General features: G+C 42.0%; 1 protein-coding gene across 1 annotated transcript; it reads right to left on the reverse strand.

Annotated features, from left to right (window-relative positions):
* Positions 1 to 13,079: 13,079 nt before the first annotated feature.
* LOC121075296 (2-hydroxyacyl-CoA lyase 1-like) lies at positions 13,080 to 23,487 on the reverse strand. The gene is given in 4 exon segments (XM_040568423.1): positions 13,080 to 13,229; positions 14,297 to 14,416; positions 22,634 to 22,713; positions 22,716 to 23,487. Coding segments are annotated over 4 exon segments (1,122 nt in total).
* Positions 23,488 to 23,793: the final 306 nt, after the last annotated feature.

The raw sequence follows: 23,793 nt of genomic DNA on the forward strand, positions 1-23,793 counted from the left end.
ATTGACATAATTTATATTTATTTATAGTTAAAGAAACTCAGCAATTATTCATTATGAAATAATATTCATAATTTTATTGTAATAGAATATTGACACAATTTAAAAGACTTTTCTGTAGAAAATAAGATTTAGTTCCAAAGAATAATCCAAGCCCAACAATAAGCAGATGCAAAACCCATTATAGTTTTTTCCTACATGCCTCATTAGGCTCAATGCTTAAAAGAGATCAATGACTCTGAGGTGAATTGAAAAAATATGTATTTTATTTTTACTTGTGCCCTGACTTAGACAGATAAAAGTTTATATTTATTTTCTGAAGCATTTCTACTTTCATTTCTGTAAGTATTACCACATTCATCTGCTTTCACACTTTTTCTGTTTCACTAGCAATCTGTTAGTGATCTCTTCCTTTTATCTCTCTACATATATATCCTAATGAAATCATTATGGCTGAACGGTTGGTTTTCATCCTCCTCTATTCGTAGACTATATAGTGGTAATGATCTCATTTTATTTTGATACACTGACATTACAGCTGTCCTTTTCATCTTCCCAAATCTATTTTATGTTCATTTAAATAAATATATTTAATTATTCAAATCAAACAGCTGTATAATTTTACTTGATGTGAAAACATTTGATTATCTGATATGGGATACTGACATGGCTGCTAACATTTGTTTTGTTGTGTAAATTGCAAGTTGTTAAACAATAATACCCTGAACTGCTGTATGATAATAAAGAGAGGAAAAAAAAAAAAAAAAAAAAAAAAGGTTTGCTGGTGGTTTGAAAAGTTTTCCCACTATTAAACATGAAATGTATTAATATATGTCTCATTTTGTTTGTTAGATTTTAATCCATTGTCATGTCCCACTATCTTACTTTTTTTTTTTTTTTTTTTTTTTTTTTAATTAGAGGACAATAATAATTCTTCGACTATGATTTTTTTTTTTTTTTTAATCTTTAGTCTTGGGACCTAAGTGTAATATGGAAGTCTTACCAGAGTAACGATTGCAAGAACAGGAAAATATTATTTAGTACATCACTGTATAAATAGTAGAGCTTCGCTAATTTTACCTGTTTCTGAGGAGTAGCTTGTGCAATTTCTGGAGCTTGGAAACGTGGAAACTTTAATCACCTTTTTGACTTTGTGCTGTTCATGAAAATGTCTTCTTATCCGCACAAGTTCTATGTTTGACAGTGTTCATAATGTTGGCCAGCTTTTTCATATTGAACAAGATATTATCAAGACCAAGGAAGAGTTTATTTATGTATTTATTTATTTTTTACTGTATTTCCAATATTCTGTAAGAGAGCCTACTCTGTAATGGGAAAATGGTGTGGGTTGAAAAGAACTAACCCTTCATTTGTCATTAGCTGGAGACTATTGCTAAGTGATGGGACGTAGAGTAGCTTAGAGTTTTGATATGAAATGTCTCAGCTCTGAGTCAAATAAAATCCAGCCAAACAATGTCTCTCTCCAAGAACAGCAATAAAGAAAAGAAATAGGATAAACATTCTTGCTTCTTAATTTATCTTTTCTTACTGTTCTTAGCCATTAAATAGAGAAGAGCTTGCCTCTACTAGGTGCTTCTGTGGCTCAGGGAAAGTTAATGTAGCTTCCTGTATTTCCTTCCTCCCATCAAAGAGAAAGCAGGGAGTCAGTGACACCTTTCAGCAGACAAGCAATGCTAAACATCTGCAACACAGAAAGGACAGGAGCTGCTCACATCATTTCTGGTCATTGCCAGAAATGATAGAGCTGTAATGGAGTCTGCTCAGCTGTCCCCAGCAAATCTCCACTCTTAATGTCTCCTGTGAGCAATAAGCATGATTCAAATACTTTAGTCTAAAAGCTCCAGTACGATTGTTGAACAATGGTACTACAAATGCCAAAGCAGTTCCCTTGGAAACTGACATATTAAAACAAACAAATCAACAAATAACAACAACAAAGCAATTGGAAATACTTTTCTAAAACATTTTGAAATAGACTATGTTTTCAGGCTTTTCTTAAGAGGAAAAAAAAAAAGAAACTAAATATTAATAAATCTGTCATAAAATAGTAACATTTAGTTGAACTTAGGAAGCCAAAAAATCAGATACGTAATGCAAAGTTTATGTTTATGTCCCTGTGTTTGCTAAATAACTCCATTAAGGTCTACCATCTGCATTTGGATACAACTTAAATAGTAAGTTTAAAAAGCTGAATATGGATTTTCATTTTTTATTTAGATGTGAACACAATTCCCATGGAAATGTCTTTTAACAATAATGGATATGCACAGGATCTTCATAGGCGCCATGCTAGAGGCTCACATTCTGTGCATAAGTAAGTATAGGAACGATAACTGCAAAACAGATATTAAAAAAGATGTTTCAGAGTTCAGGAGGTTTCATGAATTACTATGCCATAAAGCCAAGGTACAGGTTAAGATAAAGAAGTATGTGAGCAGGGACAGGTTCCTAGGGCAGCTGCTCTCATTTCAAACTCAGGTTCCTCCAGATGTTGAGTACTACGGTACATAGCAGAGAGAATTAAATCAGTGTTTGTGGTTCAAAAGTCTGCTTTCTCAGATTCACACTTTATGTGGGAAATATCCATTTCAGATCAGGAAAAGGTTCATGTAAGAATTGTGTGTCTATATTTTATTCCGAAAGTGAGAGAAGATTTCATCCATACCTGTGTCTATGCAAGACTTTTACAAAGGAATAAAACTTGTTCACTGACTAGTACACTGTTATCAATGAGATTACTGCCTGAAGAGATTACTATTCCATATAAATAACTGGAACATATCCAGGACTGCTGTTTTATTATCAATCAGAGAAAGAACCCAGAAGCTTTGTAGCTTTGAAGTATTGTCATATTTTAATAAGAGAAATCTGGAGAAAAGATTACAAAAGAATGAGTTAAAAAAGAAATACAGTATGCACTGGAAGGAAGATATGTTTCTGGGTTTGATCTTTACAAACTATTTTATGTGTATGTCAAAACCAACCAACCAAACAAACAAACAAAAACACACACAGCAACACACCATCCAAAGCATTATTTTTCTCATTTATGCAGTAGGATATACTGGTATATCCAGTACATAAATTGAGCTCTTTTCCTTTGAGGTCAGAGGTTTAAACCCAATAAACATATGAATTATCCATCTACATTATAAATATTATTTATATATATATATATAGGCTAACATAGATATATAGATGATAGTTGTAGTGCAGCATATACTATTATTTTATTTCTGGTTTAGCTATTGTTCTGTGCCACCACCAAAACAGGAAGTACTGTATTATCTGAGCTCTGGGAATGACATGATAAGAGCAGTGTTGGTCAGGACAAAACAATCTGTATTCTCACTAAAGTGTGTGAATCTCTCAGCGGTATAATTTATACAGAGTTTCCTTCGGATATGTTCCTCCTAGATAAATATTTCCTCTCAATATTTCTTGGTTTTATGCTTTCCAATTCAATTTTTACTTTGTCATTTTACTGATATCTATAGAACCTGTGGAGTAGATCCCTTTCCCACAGCAAAAATTAACTAAATCACAGAATCACAGAATCATCTAGGTTGGAAGAGGCCTCCATGATCACCTAGTCCAACCTCTGACCTAACACTAACAAGTCCTCCACTAAACCATATCACTAAGCTCTACATCTAAATGTCTTTTAAAGACCTCCAGGGATGGTGACTGAACCACTTCCCTGGGCAGCCTATTCCAATGCCTAACAACCCTTTCAGTAAAGAAGTTCTTCCTAATATCCAACCTAAACCTCCCCTGGCTCAACTTTAGCCCATTCCCCCTCATCCTGTCACCAGGCACATAGGAGAATAGACCAACCCCCACCCCTCTATGGCCACCTTTAAGGTACCTGTACAGTGCATGAGAAGAGGTTACTGTTTAAAAAAATGCCTGCTTAAATGAGTGGATTACAAATGATTTTTAAAAGTGACTTAAAATAAATAATTTTCTTCATCTCCTTTCTACCATTATTATTTCTGTACATATTATTTTTGATTCACATTTGCATTTTCTGCATGTTTATAATGTGCAAAAATTTGGGAATTTCTTATGCTAAGAGACAATGAGTTCATACTATTAAAGTCCTCTTACTTTGAAAATTACACACCCACATATTTCATTGTTTTTCAATTCCCAAAGTAAATATTTTTAAAAAAGAGATGAGTCTTTCTCAGGACTGGACCAGCTGACTAGATTTCTTGCATTTTCACAGGAATGTTGAATTTAAGAATCAAGACATGCTATCTATAGCTGTACAAACATTTTAATTTCTGGCAACTGCTAAAGATTTTAGAAGTTCTACCTGAGTCCTGCTTAATGTGCTTTGACTCTCAAAACTAATGAATACTTTTTTGTTGTTGTTGTTGTTGTTTGTTTGTTTGTTTCCTTTATATGAAACTCTCTTCTCTCATGATCATCAATTTGTTCTTTCCTGATTCAGACATACTGTTTGCATTAAGTTCAATTTTATTTTCTGGGTGAGTCTTTTAATCTGGCAGATGTTCAAACTTCTGTTACTAACAAGGCTCATAATTCTTTAAACCAGCAAGTTCTAAATTACTTGCAATCAATAGTATAAAGTGATGAACACAGTGATCTTTGCTCAATAGATTTCCTGATATTTTTTGCAAGGGTGTGGGACTCATAAATGTAGTGATTATGGTACCTTCGCCTTGGATTTGGAGTATGCAACCTTCAGATCTTATCTGTTTTACACCAGTGTTACTGCTGTAGTTTAGTTGGCTTCAGATGAGGTAATCCAAAGGAAATTCTAGAAATGCTTGGGGAAAAAAAAAAAAAAAAAAGGCAAGCAAACAAACAACAACACAACAAACAAAAACACATGCTTCCACTGATGAGCAATTCTTGATGAACTCTAGCAAACTCCAGCTGCTAATGACCTGACTTTAAGTCCCTCTCAACCTATTCAATCTGGAATAACTTCAAAGTACCAGTTTTCTTACATGTCAGTTTTGACATAACCTTTTTCTCTTTCCCTTTCTCCTTTTTTCTTTCCCAGTCAATTGGAATTATACTAATTCGTTTAGCCTGACTTAAAGTCTCTCATTGAGTCAAGAAACAGGTTCTAATTTCTTTTCATTTAACTAAGTTTTTGTATTTCCTCTTTTAATGCATATTCCAGACATATTTTTTTTCAGATACCAAAGAAAAGTAAGCTGATTTTCATTCCTGTATCCTGTTGTATTTTAAAACTAGAACAACATTAATATTTCCCTAATACATGGAAATGATTTAGGATACACAAAAGTTAATCAATTAAACTAAATTAGTAATTATTTCATTTATTTAAATTGGCTTAATCCTGTTTTATATCTGATAGATTCTATTTCTAAAATGAAGTATTAAATGAAATTTATCTTTGTTATCAGTTTGATGACTTTATATTTCTTCAGTTTTTTTTATATTATAACCATTGCCCACAATGAATATTTCAATGTTCAAGTATAGAACGTTTTGACACACCAATCGCTTTCTGTACTGAGCTTTTAACACCTGAAATATATTCACAGAAGGTGCATATATACGTAACATTACTGTAAAGGAAAACATACAGAGAAAAATGGTTCAGCCCTCTTCCACTCCAATTCCTGCCTTTTGCTTCAGTAATTTCCTACACAACTGGTTTCCTACAGAACTTTGTCTATCAAAGCTCTTTTATTTTCCTTTCCTTGCCCCCACAAATGTCTATTTTATATTGAAAACAAACAAACAAAAACACTTGCCTATGACTGCTTGGTACAGTTTTGAAATAGACTTCATAGATTTAAATTCCTTCTCCTTTGATGTCAGGGCATTGATAAGCTTCTTCACATTTTGTAACCCTTTACTAAAGAGTACTGTATAAATTAAATCCACTTCAAAGATGACAATAGCTATATGTTACTTAATATTAAATCAAAATAGTTTTGTGTTTGTGTGTGTAAAATTCATTGTTTAGAAAATTAATTATTTACATAAGCTGCAAAATTTATCTTCTTTTAAGTCTTGTTCCATTTGGCTATTTGACCAACTACTATGCAGATATGTGATGCAAACCATACCTTTGTTTTCTGTTGAGTGTACCATAATGGTCTTCATAGAAAAAGTAGTCTAAACTTGGAAACTGATTTCCTTTTCCAGTTAATGCCACCCTCACTGGCAGAATTTTGGTAAGATCCTTAGAGGACAAGTCAAAGGGTAGGATCTGGAGTTGATTTTCATTCTGGGTCATTTCTCATAGAAATTACAGAAATTGCTACTTGGTAATAATATGAAATGATTTCCTACACTTTCATCAGGAAATTTCGTAAGAAATGGCAGTCTTAGAACTGTTAGCTGAACCATATGGGAAAGCAAGGAGAACAAGAGAGGTGTGGTGTTTTGTTTTGCTTTACTTTTTCCTCTTATTTAATGATTGTTAAAAGTCAGTTTTGGCCTTTAATCTGAATGTCAGAAAAAGAAAAGTCTTTGCAAACTGGACTCTTATGGGAACAGAGTCTTATTACATTTTCTCTCAAAGTATAATGGATTTGGGTCTTCTTTTTTCTGTGTTAGTGACCTGAGCCAAAAGTACAATTTCCATTTTCTCTCAGTAATAAAAGTCCATGCCATAAGAAGATTATATACATGGTCTTTCCCTTAAAAGTTATTATGAAGATCAAAGATAACAGAAAGGATCCAATGGGAAAACTTCATGTTTGTGGCAGGACCTGTGGCTTACTCTATGCTCAGTGCATTTCTAGTCTGGTGGTCTTTTCAAGGCAAACATGCAAGAGATCAAAATCTTATGTGCAAATTTCAAATAAGTAAGTCCAGACAGAAATATTTGAAAACAACAAAAACCAAAAATAAACAATCAAACAAAAACCGTCACACTCTGTTACCCTTGATATGATGTCATAGTTTTCTTTCCAATATGGCAATCACATTACAACCAAATTTTTGTGTGTCCTGTGATTTTTGCTCAGTTCTGCTTCATAAAATTAATTTCTGTCCTTAATATACTCTAGGCAAAGTGTATTACCCACCTAAGCTGTAGGCCCTTTATGTTATTTGTGAAATTATTCATATGTCTTCAAAGCTTTAGTAATCAGTTATTGCTATGTAAGCTATGGTCTCTAGAGATGGGGTAAATATCTTATCTGTGAGTCTTCTCTCTACCCTTTTAATTTCTCTATGTCCTTGGCAGAAGGTCTAGTTCTGGACTCACAACTTCCCTTGTTTCAAACCCTGATCAGACAATTCTTTTGCTCGTAAGTTCAACCCCCTCCCTCCCCACCCATCCCCCACTCTCCCCCCGAAGGAGGAAGATATAGTATTGCATTAATTATTTTTACTTGAATTAGGAAAAATTTAATTAAATGAGCTATTGATTGCCTGATTACTTTGCATTGTTAAAACTGCTAAGTTCTTTTTAAGGTCTTTAACTTTTGCTGAGTGCATTGCTGAGATGATAGGTCTCCTGATGTTTGCTTTAAGATATAGGCTAAAAGACCACAATAAGAATATAATACTGATAAAAGCCAAATGCAGTTTATTGAAAACAAAATACAAAATCCTCCCCCACCCCCAAAAAAAGAAAAAAAAAAAAAAAAAAAAGCGCTTCTAATATAATATATGAATAAACAGCTCTTAAGGGAATAGCAACACATAAAAACATAACAAAAGCCTTCTTTCATAGAAACATACATCATTTCTCTATAGAAGACTTTTTCATAAACAGTTTCAGAAGAGGATCATAGAACAACTGGCTTTTAAACTAATACTATTCAATATCATTGGTACAAAGAATCTTTCATCTTATAATTAGTTTAAAGTAGGACAGATTAATTTTATTTGATTTCAATTCAGTGATTTAAATGAACAATTTTAATCATTATTTAAATCAGTGAGATGGAAAACTTGATTTAGAAATGACTTTTTTTCACTATTTAGCAATTTTTTTCTGAAGAAAGACTGAGTCATTGATTTCTATAATTTGCTATTTTTTAATTGCTTTTTAGGATACGCAATATCTACATACATTTATAAATAACTAAAGTATCAAGCAAAGAGACAGTTATCTTTAGTTACACTGCTAAGAGATTGCTTCAGGTCATTGTGTCCTGGAAGAACTTAAAACTAATGTACCTTAGTTTCTCACATATTGTTTTATGTTAATACAGTGGAAAAATCTGCTGGCTTTCTCAATCTGAACACATATATTTATGTTTAAATAAACTAGTTACTGAATAAAACTTGTTAAAAAAATCAAACAAAATGTTCTGTGCTGTTATGTTGCACCAAAGATGATAGTTGTCAAAAGTTGGTTTGAGATATAATGAAAATATGCTACATTACTGGTGATGAAGTCACATTTACATACTTACTGTCTATTCTTCATTATAAAAAGATTTAGAAATTATATTTTTGCATGTTCATGTATGCAAACATGTTTATTATTACACCTGCAATTTATTTATTTATTTATTTATTTATTTATTTATTTATTTTAACTTAAAACAATAAATCCAAGGTTTCTGGTTTCTGCTGCGATGTTTAAATTATTAAATTGTTATATGTTTATATAAATTGCCATATGTTTAAATTATTAAATTGTTATTGTATTTGTCATTATTGTTGTTATTAAGACAGTGCCTGATCAATGTAAAGAACGTTCCAGGAACAAAGATGTGTATTTTCCAGTTTGACTCCTCAGTACTTTGTGTGTGCTTGTATCTTAGGCAGTCTGACTTCCAGCCATAACACATAAAGACCAAACAGGGCAAGGTCAACTGCTGAGCAACAGGGGAACCTATGGACTTTGAGAAATTAATTCTGTGACTGCGTAATGAGCCTTGCATTCTGCAACCTGGCACATGCCATGAGTACTAAATTAATTGAAAAGGAAAATTCTTAGAGCATCTATAGAGGCATAAAAGCTGGTGTTACAGGGTGCTGAATCAAGCAGTAGACTTTATGAATAGATACTGTGGTGTTTTACAATAATGATTAAAACCACTATAGCTTATAACACTATTACAGGACTTTTTATGCATAAGAAGAATTACTCTACTAAGATTTTTCATAGTTCTCTATCAACCAGGTTTTGCTGTAAGTGATCCTCAGAAAAAGATTTTAAGTTAATATCAGTATTTTATCTGTACTACCTTTGTTGTGAGACTAATTTCTCCATTCATTTCTGTTTATTATATTTCTGTAGATGGAACTGTAGGGCCAGATCCAAGAAAAAGGAGTTCAGTGGGCTTAAGTTATTATGCTGGAAATCATGATCTGGAAAAGCGCCTTTGAGATTTTCTTTAAAGTATTTGTTGTCCAAATTTGTTAGGTATCATTTCAGTAAGTTCCCTTGCAGTTCACTAAAGTTTTTTAGCTATGGACTTAAACCAGGTACTTGTGTAAAAAAAAAGAAAATATATTTATAGATGCTTCATGAATGATCAGTATTTGTTCTATAGCTATTCCTGGCAAAAGTTGGAAGGGACCAACAAGGACCATTGAGTCCAACACCTGGCTCTACTCAAGACCACATAAAAATCAAACCATATGTCTGAAAGTGTTGTCCGAATGCTTCTTGAACTCCAACAGGCCTGGTACCATAATCATTTCTCTGGAGAATCTGTTTCGGTGCCCGACCACTCTCTCAGTGTAGAACCTTTTCCTAATATTCAGTCTGAACCCCCCCCGTCGCAGTTTCATGCCATACCCTTGGGTCTTATCGCTGGTCACCAAACAGAAGAGATTAACACCTGCCCCTCTCCTTCCCCTTGTGAGGAGGCTGTAGGCTACCATGAGGCTTCCCCTCAATGTCCTCTTCGCTAGTCTGAACAAACCAAGTGTCTTCAGCCACTCTTCATACGTCTTGCCCTCTAGACCCTCCATCACCTTTGTAGCCCTCCTTTGGATGGTCTCTAAGAATTTTATGTCCTTTTAATAATGTGGTGCTCAAAACTGCACACAGTACTCAACGTGAGTCTGCACTAGCACACAGTAGAGACAGACAATCCCTTGAATGGCTTGCAATGCCGTGCTTGATGCACCGCAGGATATGGTTGGCCCCCTCGTCTGCCAGGGCATTCTGTTGACTCATAATCAACTTACCATTGTCCAGAACCCCTAGTTGCCTTTGTGTGGGGTTTCTCTTCAGCCTCTGATTCCCTAGTCAGTACATATAGCCACGGTTGCTCCATCCAAGGTGCCGAATCTGGCACTTGCTCTTGTTGAACTTCATGTGGTTGGTGATTGCACAGCCCTCCAGCCTGTCAAAATCTCTCTGAGACACCTCTCTACCATCAAGAGAGTCAACAGCTCCTCCCAGTTTAGTGCCATCTGCAGACTAAGTGTCATCCGCAGACTTACTTATTATACTTTCAAGTCCTGCATCCAGATCAATTTTAAAAATGCTTAAGAGAACTAGCCATGAAATGGATGTCTGCAGAACCCTTGTAGTGACTGGCCACCAGCCTGATATAACACCTTTTACTATAACACCCTGAGCCCAACCCACCAGCCAGTTATTGACCCACCCTTTCATACAGCCAGTTATCTATCTCTATGCTGGATGTTTTGTCCAGAAATATACTGTGATAAACAATATTGAAATCTTTGCTGAAATACAAAAATCTACATCAACTGGTTTCCCTTGGTCAGCTATGTTGGTAACCTTATCATAACATTGCCTCCAGGAGGATACATTCCATGATCTTCCCAGGCACAGAGGTGAGGCTTACCAGTCTGTAGTTCCCTGCGTCCTCCTTTTGACTCTTTTTAACAATGGGAGTGATGTTTCCCTTTTTCCAGTCACCAGGGACTTCACTTGGCAACTCTATCAGCCAATTACTTCGGGACCCTGGGATGCGTGTCACCAGGCCTCATAGACTTATTAAGTTTCATCAGGTGGTCTCCAACATGCTCATCGCTTACAGTGGTAGGGACTTTGCTCCCCCAGCCTCCATCTATAGGTTCAGGGAAATGAAAGACTTGGGATGCCTGACTGGCAGTGAAGACTGAGGCAAAGAAGTTGTTAAGTACCTCGGCCTTCTCCACATCTGTCATTACCAGTTCTCCATCTTCATTTGTCAGAGGTGGTACATTCTCCTTAGTCTTTATTTTGCAGCCAATTTACCTGTAGAACCCCTTCTCATTATTCTTTGCATCCGTTACCACGCTCAGTTCCATCTGTGCCTTGGCATTCTTGATCCCATCCCTGCACATCTGGACAGCATACTCTTGCCTAGGCACATGGCCATGTTTCCACTGTCCATGCATTTTTTTCTTTTGTCTAACTTTGACCACCCAGTCCTTGTACAGCCACACTGGTTGCTTACCTTCTCTGTTTGATTTATTACATATGAGAATAGAGAGCTCTTGCGCTCTAAGAAAAATATCGTTAAAGAGTTGGCTCGCCGAGGTGATCAGCTGCAGGGCGGATGTGTTCTGCATTGGAGTGGGAGATCGTGGTGTGCAGGGTTTCCCTTCACTGAGGCCCCTTCAAGGCAGTCGAGGGAGCAACCAGGACCTGGCAGCCCTTGTGAGGGCAGCTGATGAGGCTCAGGCAGAGACAGAAGCTCCCCCCCCCCCCCCCCCCGTCGTACAAAGGCAGCCCCTGGAGAGAGCAAGTGATGAGCACAGAGAACAGAGTGGGCAAACAGGGTGTGGCACAGCAATTTGTGCAGCAGTGTGTGCAGGCAGGGTGAGTAGGGAGGGTCATTTTGTGTTCTGGGATCAGCAGAGGAAGGGCCTTCCACTGCAGCAGAAATGGTGTCCACCCGTCAAGCCTCCCGATCTGAGGCTGAAACCCAGACAAGGGGGGCACAATCTCCCTGGGCAGATGACTCCACCCAAACACCTTCCGAGGATCGAAAGAGTGGTCCAGACCCTCAGTTCCAGGTAACTCGAGTCTCTGGAGGTCCCCCTAGGGCCTGAAAGCAGAGGTGGGTGTCATGAATGCAAGTGTGCCCATATTCATGATATTACAAAGAGCCTACTGAGTATGATGGGTTCCAAAGACTATCGCCCCTTCCTACTCTTTCAAGTAGGATCAAACACTGCTGTGACAAGGAAACTCCAAAATATCAAAAAGGATTGCATGTCCCTTGGAAAGATGTTGAAGGGATCGGGAGCACAAGTAATGTTCTCCTCTGTCCTCCCAGTTGGTGACTGGGACCCAGGAAAAAGGAGAAGAACAGACCATGTGAATGATTGGCTGCGAGGCTGGTGGCAGGCTTGCCAGAACCCAGGCTTTTGGGTTCTATGACCTCGGATGCACTTTTGAGAGAGTGGGCATGCTGACGCCGCATGGGGCACAGCTGACCAGGTGGTGCAAGAGTGCTCTGGGCAGTAAACTGGTTGGGCTTATCAGGAGGTCTTTAAACTTGATGCAGTGGGGGAAGGGGATGTACCTCTGAGTGAAGAAAGCGTAGCTGAGAACATTATCACTCTAAGTAACAGCAGAGATATTTCTGAACTGTCCCAATGCAAACAGGAAGGGTTCTGGAAATGTGATGTGACCAATAGCCCAGCTGTAGTCCCTCTACACCAATGCACACAGCATGGGAAACAAGCAGGACGAGTTGGAAATCATGGCAGTTAGACAAATATGATCTGGTTGCTAACACAGAAATGTGGTGGCATGGATCACATAACTGGAACACTGGAATAGAGGGCTACAAACTCTTCAAAAGGGGGTGGGGTGTTGCCCTCTACATTAGGGAAGGGATTGATTGTGAAGAGATGCCTTTGAGAAACAGCCACGGACAGGTTGAGAACTTGTGTGTGAGAGTTAAAGACCACATCAATAAACGACAACTTGTGGTTGGAGTTTATTGCAGGGAGTTTATTAAGGGGAGCCTGTGGACGAGGCATTCTTACTCCAACTACAAGAAGCATCGTGCTCACACGCTCTCATTTTGATGGGGGACTTCAGCCACCCAGATGTCTGCTAGGAAAACTACACAACAGGTTGTAAGCAATCCAGAAGATTCCTAGAGTACGTTGAGGATAACTTCCTGGTCCAGGTATTAGACAAACCAACCAGAGAAGAATTACTTGACCTGGTGCTCACCAACACGGAAGAGCGCATTAAAGAGGTCAAGATTGGAGGCAGTCTGGGCTGCAGTGACCATGCCCTGGATGAGTTTTTGATTTCGAGGAATACTGGCCTGGAAACGAGCCAAGTCAGGACCCTGAAATTCCTAAGAGAGAATTTCAAGTTATTTAAAGGTGTAGTAGTAGCTGAGGTCCCCTGGAACACTGTCCTTATGTACAAAGGAGCTGAGCAAAGCTGGCAACTCTTTAAGGATGTTTTCCTTAGAGCACAAGAACTCTCCATCCCCCTGCATAAAAAAGTGGGAAGAGAGGGCACACAGCTGGGATGGCTGAGCAAGGACCTGCTGGTCAGTCTGAGGCTCAAGAAGGAAATGCACAGGCAGTGGAAGCAGGGACACATGGCCCGGGAAGAGTACAGGGATGCAGTCTGGATGTTCAGCGACACGATCAGGAAAGACAAGACACAGATGGAACTGAGTTTGGCAAGAAGAATAACAGGAAGGGATTCTTTAGGTGCATTGCTCAGAAAGGAAAGGCCAAGGAGAACATACCCCCTAAGATGGATGAGAAGGGTGAACTGGTAACAACAGACAGGGAGAAGGCTGAGGTACTTAACAACTTCTTTGCCTCAGTCTTCACTGCCAGTCAGGCATCCCAAGTCTTTCATTTCCCTGAACCTATAGATGGAGGCTGGGGGAGCAAAGTCCCTACCACTGTAAGCGATGAGCATGTTGGAGACCACCTGATGAAACTTAATAAGTCTATGAGGCCTGGTGACACGCATCCCAGGGTCCCGAAGTAATTGGCTGATAGAGTTGCCAAGCCTCTTTCCATCATATTTGAAAAGTCCTGGCACTCAGTTAAGTCCCTGGTGACTGGAAAAAGGGAAACATCACCCCCATTTTTAAAAAGAGTCAAAAGGAGGACACAGGGAACTACAGACCGGTGAGCCTCACCTTTGTGCCTGGAAAGATCATGGAAAAGATCCTCCTGGAAGAAATATCGAGGCACATGCAAGACAAAGAGGTGATATGAGACAGCCAGCATGGCTTCACCTAGGGCAAATCATGCCTGACCAATCTGGCGGCTTTCTATAATGGAGTGACTGCATCAGATGACAAGACCAACCAATGTCTTTCTTCAATGTTCTTTATTTTCTCCCTTAGTTTCTTCCACCACTCCGAATTGGAAGGGTATTTCAATAGTCTTTTGCTGAATTATTTAAAAGCTGCTTAGTCACGGCATTTATGTCACCTAATAAAATTGCAGCTGGTCTCACATTATTCCCCAGCTCTTCTGCACAAATATCAATCTGAATAACCTTTACATCTTGATGGAACAACTTACCCTTGGCATCGTCTTTAGTCATATCAAGGATAAGAGAGTCATTAGGGGCAGTCAACATGGCTTCACCAAGGGGAAGTCGTGCTTGACCAACCAGATAGACTTTTATGAAGACATAACCAGGTGGATAGATGATGGAAAGGCAGTGGACATGTGTTGTGGTTTAGCCCGGCTGGCAGCCAAACACCACACAGCCGTTCGCTCACCCTCCCCCCTCCCTCTCCGGGATGGGGGAGAGAAACGGGAAAGTGAAGTCTGTGAGTTGAGATAAAGACAGTTTATTAAGACAGGAAAAATAATAACAACAACAACAACAACAACAACAACAACAACAACAACAACAACAACAACAACAATAATAATAATAATAATAATAATAATAATAATAATAATAATAGTATTAATAATAATAATGTGTACGAAATAAGTGATGCACAATGCAATTGCTCACCACCCGTTGACCGATGCCCAGCCTATCCCCGAGCAGCCGGCCCCCCCCTCCACCCCGGCTAGCCACCCCTATATATTGTTCAGCATGACGTCAGATGGTATGGAATACCCCTTTGGCCACTTTGGGTCAGCTGTCCTGGGTCTGTCCCCTCCCAGCTCCTGCTGCATCCCTAGCCTGCTCTCTAGCAGGACAGAGCGAGAAGCTGAAAAGTCCTTGTCTTGGTGTAAGCACTGCTCTACAACAATTAAAACATCAGCATGTTATCAGCGCTCTTCTCATTCTAATCCAAAACATAGCACCCTACCAGCTACTAGGAGGAAAATTAACTCTGTCCTACCTGGAACCAGGACAGATATCCACCCCTTATTCCATACCATTTATGTCACGCTCAGGTTACACTCTTTCCAATACCTTCTAATTAATCACCATTTTCATCTATGATATATAGCAACCATGGTAGTGATGACATACAGTGTTATATGATAATTAACATACTACAATTCAACTCATGGGCTATTCTCACCCAATATTAGGTCCCCTTGAGGTACACACCGGACCTCCCCATTCTCTTGCATTACCCACCAAGTGCATCCAGGTCCCTGAGCAAAAGCAATCCCACGAATGGGTTTCCCTTTTCCTGAGGCGGGAGTAACCCAGACTGTCTTACCCAGCATGTTTCTTACGTGCACTACAGGAACTTTATCCCCTTCTACAGTGTGTAACAGGTTTGATTGGGCAGGTCCAGCTCGGTTGGCAGATCCTCTAGTATTGACTAACCAGGTGGCCTTTGCCAAATGTGTTTCCCAATTTTTGAATGTCCCAGCGCCCATTGCTTTCAGTGTAGTCTTTAACAGTCCATTGTATCGTTCAACTTTCCTGGAGGCTGGTGCATGATAGGGGATGTGATACACCCACTCAATACCATGTTCTTTGGCCCAAGTGTCTATAAGGTTGTTTCGGAAATGAGTCCCATTGTCTGACTCAAGTCTTTCTGGGGTGCCATGTCGCCATAGGACTTGCTTTTCAAGGCCCAGGATAGTGTTCCGGGCGGTGGCATGGGGCACAGGATATGTTTCCAGCCATCCGGTGGTTGCTTCCACCATTGTAAGTACGTGGCGCTTGCCGTTGCGGGTTTGGGGGAGTGTGATGTAATCAATCTGCCAGGCCTCTCCATATTTGTATTTCAGCCATCGTCCTCCATACCAAAGAGGCTTTGACCGTTTGGCTTGCTTGATTGCAGCACATGTTTCACAATCATGAATAACCTGTGCTATAGTGTCCATGGTCAGGTCCACTCCTCGGTCACGAGCCCATCTGTATGTTGCATCTCTGCCTTGATGGCCTGAGGTGTCATGGGCCCATCGGGCTATAAATAATTCACCTTTATGTTGCCAGTCCAGGTCCACCTGAGCCACTTCAATCTTAGCAGCCTGATCCACCTGCTGGTTGTTTTGATGTTCTTCAGTAGCCCGATTCTTGGGCACATGAGCATCTACATGGCATACCTTTACAACCAGGTTCTCTACCCAGGCAGCAATATCTTGCCACAATGCAGCAGCCCAGATGGGTTTGCCTCTGCGCTCCCAGTTGTTCTGCTTCCATTGCTGTAACCACCCCCACAGGGCATTTGCTACCATCCATGAATCAGTATAGAGATAAAGAACTGGCCACTTTTCTCGTTCAGCAATATCTAAGGCCAGCTGAATGGCTTTCACTTCTGCAAACTGACTCGATTCACCTTCTCCCTCGGCAGCTTCTGCAACTCGTCGTGTAGGACTCCATACAGCAGCTTTCCATCTCCGATGCTTTCCCACAATACGACAGGACCCATCAGTGAACAGGGCATATTTCTTCTCATTTTCTGGTAGCTTGTTGTACAGTGGGGCTTCTTCAGCACGGACCACCTCCTCCTCTGATGATATCCCAAAGTACTTGCCTTCTGGCCAGTCCATAATCACTTCCAAGATTCCTGGGCGACTGGGGTTTCCTATTCGAGCCCGCTGAGTAATCAGTGCAACCCACTTGCTCCATGTAGCATCAGTTGCATGATGTGTAGAGGGGACCCTTCCTTTGAACATCCAACCCAGTACCGGCAGTCGGGGTGCCAGGAGGAGCTGCGCTTCAGTACCGACCACTTCCGAAGCAGATCGAACTCCTTCATATGCTGCCAATATCTCCTTTTTGGTTGGAGTATAGCGGGCCTCAGATCCTCTGTATCCCCGACTCCAAAACCCCAGGGGTCGACCTCGAGTTTCCCCAGGTTCTTTCTGCCAGAGGCTCCAGGTGGGACCATTCTCCCCGGCTGCGGTGTAGAGCACATTCTTTACATCTGGTCCTGTTCGGACTGGCCCAAGGGCTACTGCATGAACTATTTCCTGCTTACTTTGTTCAAAGGCTTGTCATTGCTCAGGGCCCCATTCAAAAGCATTCTGCTTACGGGTTACTTGGTAGAGCGGGTTTACAATCAGACTGTAATTTGGAATATGCATTCTCCAAAACCCCATGACACCTAGGAAAGTTTGTGTTTCCTTTTTGCTAGTTGGTGGAGACATAGCTGTTATTTTGTTGATCACATCCATTGGGATTTGACGACGTCCATCTTGCCATTTTATTCCTAAAAACTGGATCTCTCGTGCAGGTCCTTTAACTTTATTTTGTTTTATGGCAAAACCGGCCTTCAGAAGGATTTGGACTATTTTCTTCCCTTTCTCAAAAACTTCCTCTGCAGTGTCACCCCACACAATGATGTCATCGATGTACTGCAGGTGTTCAGGAGCCTCCCCCTGCTCCAGCGCAGACTGGATCAGTCCATGGCAAATGGTAGGGCTATGTTTCCACCCCTGGGGCAGCCGATTCCAAGTATATTGGACTCCCCTCCAAGTGAAAGCAAACCGTGGCCTGCACTCTGCTGCTAGAGGGATGGAGAAAAATGCATTAGCAATATCAATTGTGGCATACCACTTGGCTGCCTTTGATTCCAGTTCGTACTGGAGTTCTAGCATGTCCGGCACTGCAGCACTCAGTGGTGGCGTGACTTCGTTCAGGCCACGATAGTCCACTGTTAGTCTCCACTCACCATTAGACTTTCGCACTGGCCATATGGGACTATTAAAAGGTGAATGGGTCTTGCTGATCACCCCTTGGCTCTCCAGTTGACGAATTAGCTTATGGATGGGAATCAGGGAGTCTCGGTTGGTGCGATATTGCCGCCGGTGCACAGTTGTGGTAGCGATTGGCACTTGCTGTTCTTCAACCCTCAGCAACCCCACAACAGAAGGGTCCTCTGAGAGACCGGGCAAGGTAGACAACTGTTTAATGTCCTCTGTCTCTAAGGCAGCTATGCCAAAAGCCCAGCGGAACCCTTTTGGGTCCTTGAAATATCCTCTTCTAAGATAGTCTATGCCAAGGATGCACGGAGCATCCGGGCCAGTCACAATACGGTGCTTTTGCCACTCCTTTCCGGTTAGACTCCCTTCAGCTTCCAATACAGTTAACTGCTGGGATCCCCCTGTCACGCCATAAATACAGATGGGCTCTGGCCCTTTACAGCTGGATGGCATTAGAGTACATTGTGTACCGGTGTCTACTAAAGCCTTATACTTCTGTGCGTCAGACGTGCCAGGCCATCGAATCCACACAGTCCAATAAACTCGATTGTCCCTTTCCTCCCCCTGGCTGGAGGCAGGGCCCCTCTAGTCCTGGTCAGAATCTTCGTTTCTGTGCTTAAAGGACTGCCTGCTGGAAGTTGGAGCAGCAAACTTTTCAGAGAACCCCTTTCTCCCGATTGTTTTCTTTTGCAACTCACGTAATCTCACGTGCCTCTAGGGTCTCAGTAGATTTTCCATCCCATTTCCTCATGTCCTCTCCATGGTCACGTAGGTAAAACCACAGGGTGGCGCGGGGTGTGTACCCACCATATTGTCTTCTTTGCACAGATGCACGTTTACCCCTAATAGCCGAGACACTGGTTTGTAAAGGTGGGGAAGAAAATACACTCTCTTTAAGTTGGTGGACCTCTCCAAAAAGTTTCTCCAAAGTATTCTCTTTTAGTTGGTGGCCACTGGTTCGTTCAGGTGGGGGGGAAAATAAATTCTCTTTAAGTTGGTGGAACTCTTCAGAGAGTTTCTCCACAGCCGAGACGCAGGCCTGTAGGGAAGAGGAGAGATTTTCTTCGTACTGCCGGAGTTGTTTAGCCATGTCACCCACTGTGGGGTCTTCACCGTCTTTCCAGGTTATTATCGTCAATGTGCTGGCCCATGATGATGGTGCACTCCATACAAACTTCCGCCACATGGGTTGAGTACACTGGACTTCATCTGGATCTGTGGATATTTGTGCGTCATCTAGGTCCTTATAAATTACTTCCCGTACGGCTAATTCCCTCAGGTACTGAATTCCCTTCTCCATGGTGGTCCACTTGACTGGTAGACATACAAGCTCTTCCTTGAAGGGATACCTTTCCTTCACAGCTAACAGGAGACGCCTCCAGAGGCTGTGACATCGTGCTCCATCTCCAATTGCTTTGTCAATGCTTGCATCTCTAGCAAGGGATCCCAACCGCCTGGCTTCCCTGCCCTCTAATTCCACACCATTGGCTCCAGTGTCCCAGCACCGGAGCAGCCAGGTGACAAGCTGTTCACCTATACAGCGACCAAAATCTTTTCGCACATCTCGTAGCTCACGCTGGTATAGGGTTCGGGTAGTTACTGTTGATTTTCTGACATCCTCATCCTCATCTTCATTCTCCTGCATACTTGACAGCCCAGCCTCGTCTTCTCCACACCCAGACTTAGCAGAAGACTGACTGCGTTCTAAACGACCTGAGTTTCTGTACCATTTTTTCACCCTGTCTACAGGGGCAACTTGCACTGCTACAGTTCGTTTCTCCAACCCAGCCACAGGGTCTGCCACAGGGGTTGGAATACCCTCTGCAGGGGCAACTTGCACTGCTACAGTTTGTTTCTCTGACCCAGCCACAGGAGTGGGAGCGGCTGCAGGAGCTGGAGCAGCTGCAGGGGCTGGAACGGCTGCAGGAGCTGGAGCTGGAACAGCTGCGGGAGCTGGAGCTGGAACGGCTGCAGGAGCTGGAACGGCTGCGGGAGCTGGAACGGCTGCAGGAGCTGGAACGGCTGCGGGAGCTGGAGCTGGAATGGCTGCAGGGTCTGTCACTAGGTTGATAGTAGCATCAATTGCAGCTCGATAGGCACAAGCCAGACCCCAGCACGCCACAGTGATTTGTGTCACTTTGGAACTGCCAGAGTCATGACACCTTTTTTTCAAGCATTCTACCAGTTTTTTAGGATTTTGCAGTTGTTCAGGGGTGAATGTCCAAAACACTGGAGGTGCCTACTGCTCTAGAAAGCTGCCCATATCCTCCCACACTCCCTGCCACTCGCAACTATCCCGCCTCAAGACAGATCTCCGGATGAGATTCCTAAGTAGTTGTTTAACCTTAAACAAAACCTGACGCGCATTCAGGAGACATAACAACAGGAACATGCTGGTCTGAGTATCCCAAGGATATTCAACATCTTGGAGAGCTACCGTAACTAGCTCGGGGGATAAGAGGGTGGTGAAGGAGGAAGGGAGAGTGAACAGGTAGGAAAAAATATCTTCCCCTGTCCCCTCCACAGATTGACTCCCTGATGAAAAAAGGCAATAGGTGTAATTGCTAATAGTTTCTGAGATATGGTTTCCGAAGTATAGAGTCAACGACAGTGCTGAGTACAAATACCAGGTTAGAGTCATGACCAGAAATCTCATCATTTCATAAGCCATCGTTACACCACACAGTACCATAACAATCTTAAACCAGGGCCCGGAAAGGATAAACAGCACGACAGGGAGCACATACAGAAAGTAACATGCTATAAAACTCAATTTGGGAAACAGGCACAGCAGACTTGAGATTAAGGCAATCAACATTGTGACTAGCAACTATTAAGCAGGTCGAATACTTGTACCAATTTTAGTTTAACACACTCCAGTCAAATCTGTCGATATCTCAACCCTTCGTGCCCCACGTTGGGCGCCAAATGGACTGTTGTGGTTTAGCCCGGCTGGCAGCCAAACACCACACAGCCGTTCGCTCACCCTCCCCCCTCCCTCTCCAGGATGGGGGAGAGAAACGGGAAAGTGAAGTCTGTGAGTTGAGATAAAGACAGTTTATTAAGACAGGAAAAATAATAACAATAATAATAATAATAATAATAATAGTATTAATAGTAATAATGTGTACGAAATAAGTGATGCACAATGCAATTGCTCACCACCCGTTGACCGATGCCCAGCCTATCCCCGAGCAGCCGGCCCCCCCCTCCACCCCGGCTAGCCACCCCTATATATTGTTCAGCATGACGTCAGATGGTATGGAATACCCACTTTGGGTCAGCTGTCCTGGGTCTGTCCCCTCCCAGCTCCTGCTGCATCCCTAGCCTGCTCGCTAGCAGGACAGAGCGAGAAGCTGAAAAGTCCTTGGCTTGGTGTAAGCACTGCTCTACAACAATTAAAACATCAGCATGTTATCAGCGCTCTTCTCATTCTAATCCAAAACATAGCACCCTACCAGCTACTAGGAGGAAAATTAACTCTGTCCTACCTGGAACCAGGACAACATGGTGTATCTTGATTTCAGTAAAGCCTTTGACACCATCTCCCACAGCATCCTCACAGCTGAACTGAGGAAGTGTGATCTGGACAATTGGGTGGTGAGGTGGGCTGTGAACTGGCTGAAGGGAAGAAGCCAGAGGGTTGTGGTTAATGTGATGGAGTCGAGTTGGAGTCCTGTATGTAGTGGAGTCCCTCAAGGATCAGTACTGGAACCAGTGTTGTCCAATATATTCATCAATGACTTGGATGAGGGAATGGAGTGTGCCATCAGCAAGTTTGCTGATGACACTAAACTGGGAGGAATGGCTGAGACGCTGGAAGGCTGTGCTGCCATCCAGTGGGACCTCGACAGGTTGGAGAACTGGGTGGGGAGAAATGTAATGAAATATAATGAGGGCGAGTGCAGAGTCCTGCATCTGGGCAAGAACAACCCCAGACACCAGTATAGGTTGGGGACTGCCCAGCTGGAGAGACCCACCTGGGGGTCCTGGTGGACAGTGGGATTACCATGAGCCAGCACTGTGCCCTTGTGGCCAAGAAGGCCAATGGCATCCTGGGGTGTATTAGCAGGGGTGTGGTTAGTAGGTCGAGAGAGGTTATCCTCCCCCTCTACTCTGCCCTGGTGAGACCACATCTAGAATATTGCATACAGTTCTGGGCCCCTCAGTTCAAGAAGGACAGGGAACTGCTTGAGAGAGTCTGGCGCAGAGCCACGAGGATGATTATAGGAGTGAAACATCTCCCTCATGAGGAAAGGCTGAGGGAGCTGGGTCTCTGTAGCTTGGAGAAGAGGAGAGTGAGGGGTGACCTTATTAATGTTTATAAATATGTAAAGGGTGAGTGTCAGGACGATGGATCCAGGCTCTTCTCAGTGACATCCAATGATAGGACAAGGGGCAATGGGTAAGCTGGAACATAGGAGGTTCTGCTTAAATATAAGACGAAACTTTTTTACAGTGAGGGAGACAGAACACTGGAACAGGCTGCCCAGGGGGGTTGTGGAGTCTCCTTCTCTGGAGACATTCAAAGCCCTCCTGGACATGTTCCTGTGTGACGTGATCTAGGAGTTCCTGCTCCAGCAGGGGGATTGGACTAAATGATCTTTTAAGGTCCCTTCCGATCCCTAACATTCTGTGATTCTGTGATTCTGTGAAACCTTGGTGGAAGACCAAAATGCAAAATCCAGTTCAACCTTGCACCAAGCAAGATGACTACATCAGCTGCTGTAATGCTGTGGATCTTGCTGCAGCTACACACGTTTGATGGTTATCAGGAACTACTCCTTTTGCCATTGGTGTAGGCAAAAAAGACAGTCCACAAAGGTCCACCAACTTTCTAATGTTGTTTCCATCATTTGAATAAGCAGCACTTTTGACAGTGATTAACAGAGGCTGCTTGGCATGAGCAATGATAGATGCTGCCTTGGATACAGCAGAGTGTTCAGCCATGCTGATTGGAGGTGGTGGGCAGCATTCTACATAGTTGACAGAGCTCTTGTTCACCTCAATTTTCACAAAATCCCCAGGTATGTCAATATAGTAGGAAACTGGACAACCATACATGCTGGTTCTTACAGCCTTTTCAATAACAAAAGGAATAACTTCTAGGCTGCTTGGGTGGACAGAGAGTTTGTTGTACAGCCTTCCAGCTTCAATCTGTGGAAATTCTTGGAAAGCTCCCATGGTTTCCTTATTTCTGTCAAAAGACCCTCTAATAACAATCAAAGGCCAACAGTTCATCCCACCAAGTGCGTATAAAAAACCTGAACCAGACACTACCAGACATATTCCTGGCCTGCCAGTCAAATATCCAACAGCAGATGCAGCGTTACAGGCAGCTTGTTAATTTCTCATTTCTATGTATTTAATTCCAACTGCTTGGGCTGCAACTGTGATTTCAGTGATTGGAATACCAACAATGCCAAACATGTATTCAATATTGTGAGCTCTGAGGGCCTTGGCCACTAACCGGGCCCTGCTCAATGCCTCCCCTGCCGCCATGACAGTGCCTCCACGCAGTCATCTACCTGGACTTCTGTAAGACTTTTGACATGATCTCACATGATATCCTAATATCAAAACTGGAAAACTATAGATTTGAAGGGTGGACCATACGGTGGATAAGGAATTGGCTCGATGGCCACACCCAGAGAGTGGTGGTCAATGGTTCTACGTCCAGGTGGAAGCTGGTGACGAGTGGTGTCCCTCAAGCGTCTGTCTTGGGACTGGTGCTTTTAAATAGTTTCAACAATGACATAGACAGTGGAACTGAGTGCACCCTCAGCAAGTTTTCATATGACACCAAGC

This window comes from Cygnus olor, chromosome 1 (assembly GCF_009769625.2).
Source record: "Cygnus olor isolate bCygOlo1 chromosome 1, bCygOlo1.pri.v2, whole genome shotgun sequence".
Lineage (NCBI taxonomy): Eukaryota > Metazoa > Chordata > Aves > Anseriformes > Anatidae > Cygnus > Cygnus olor.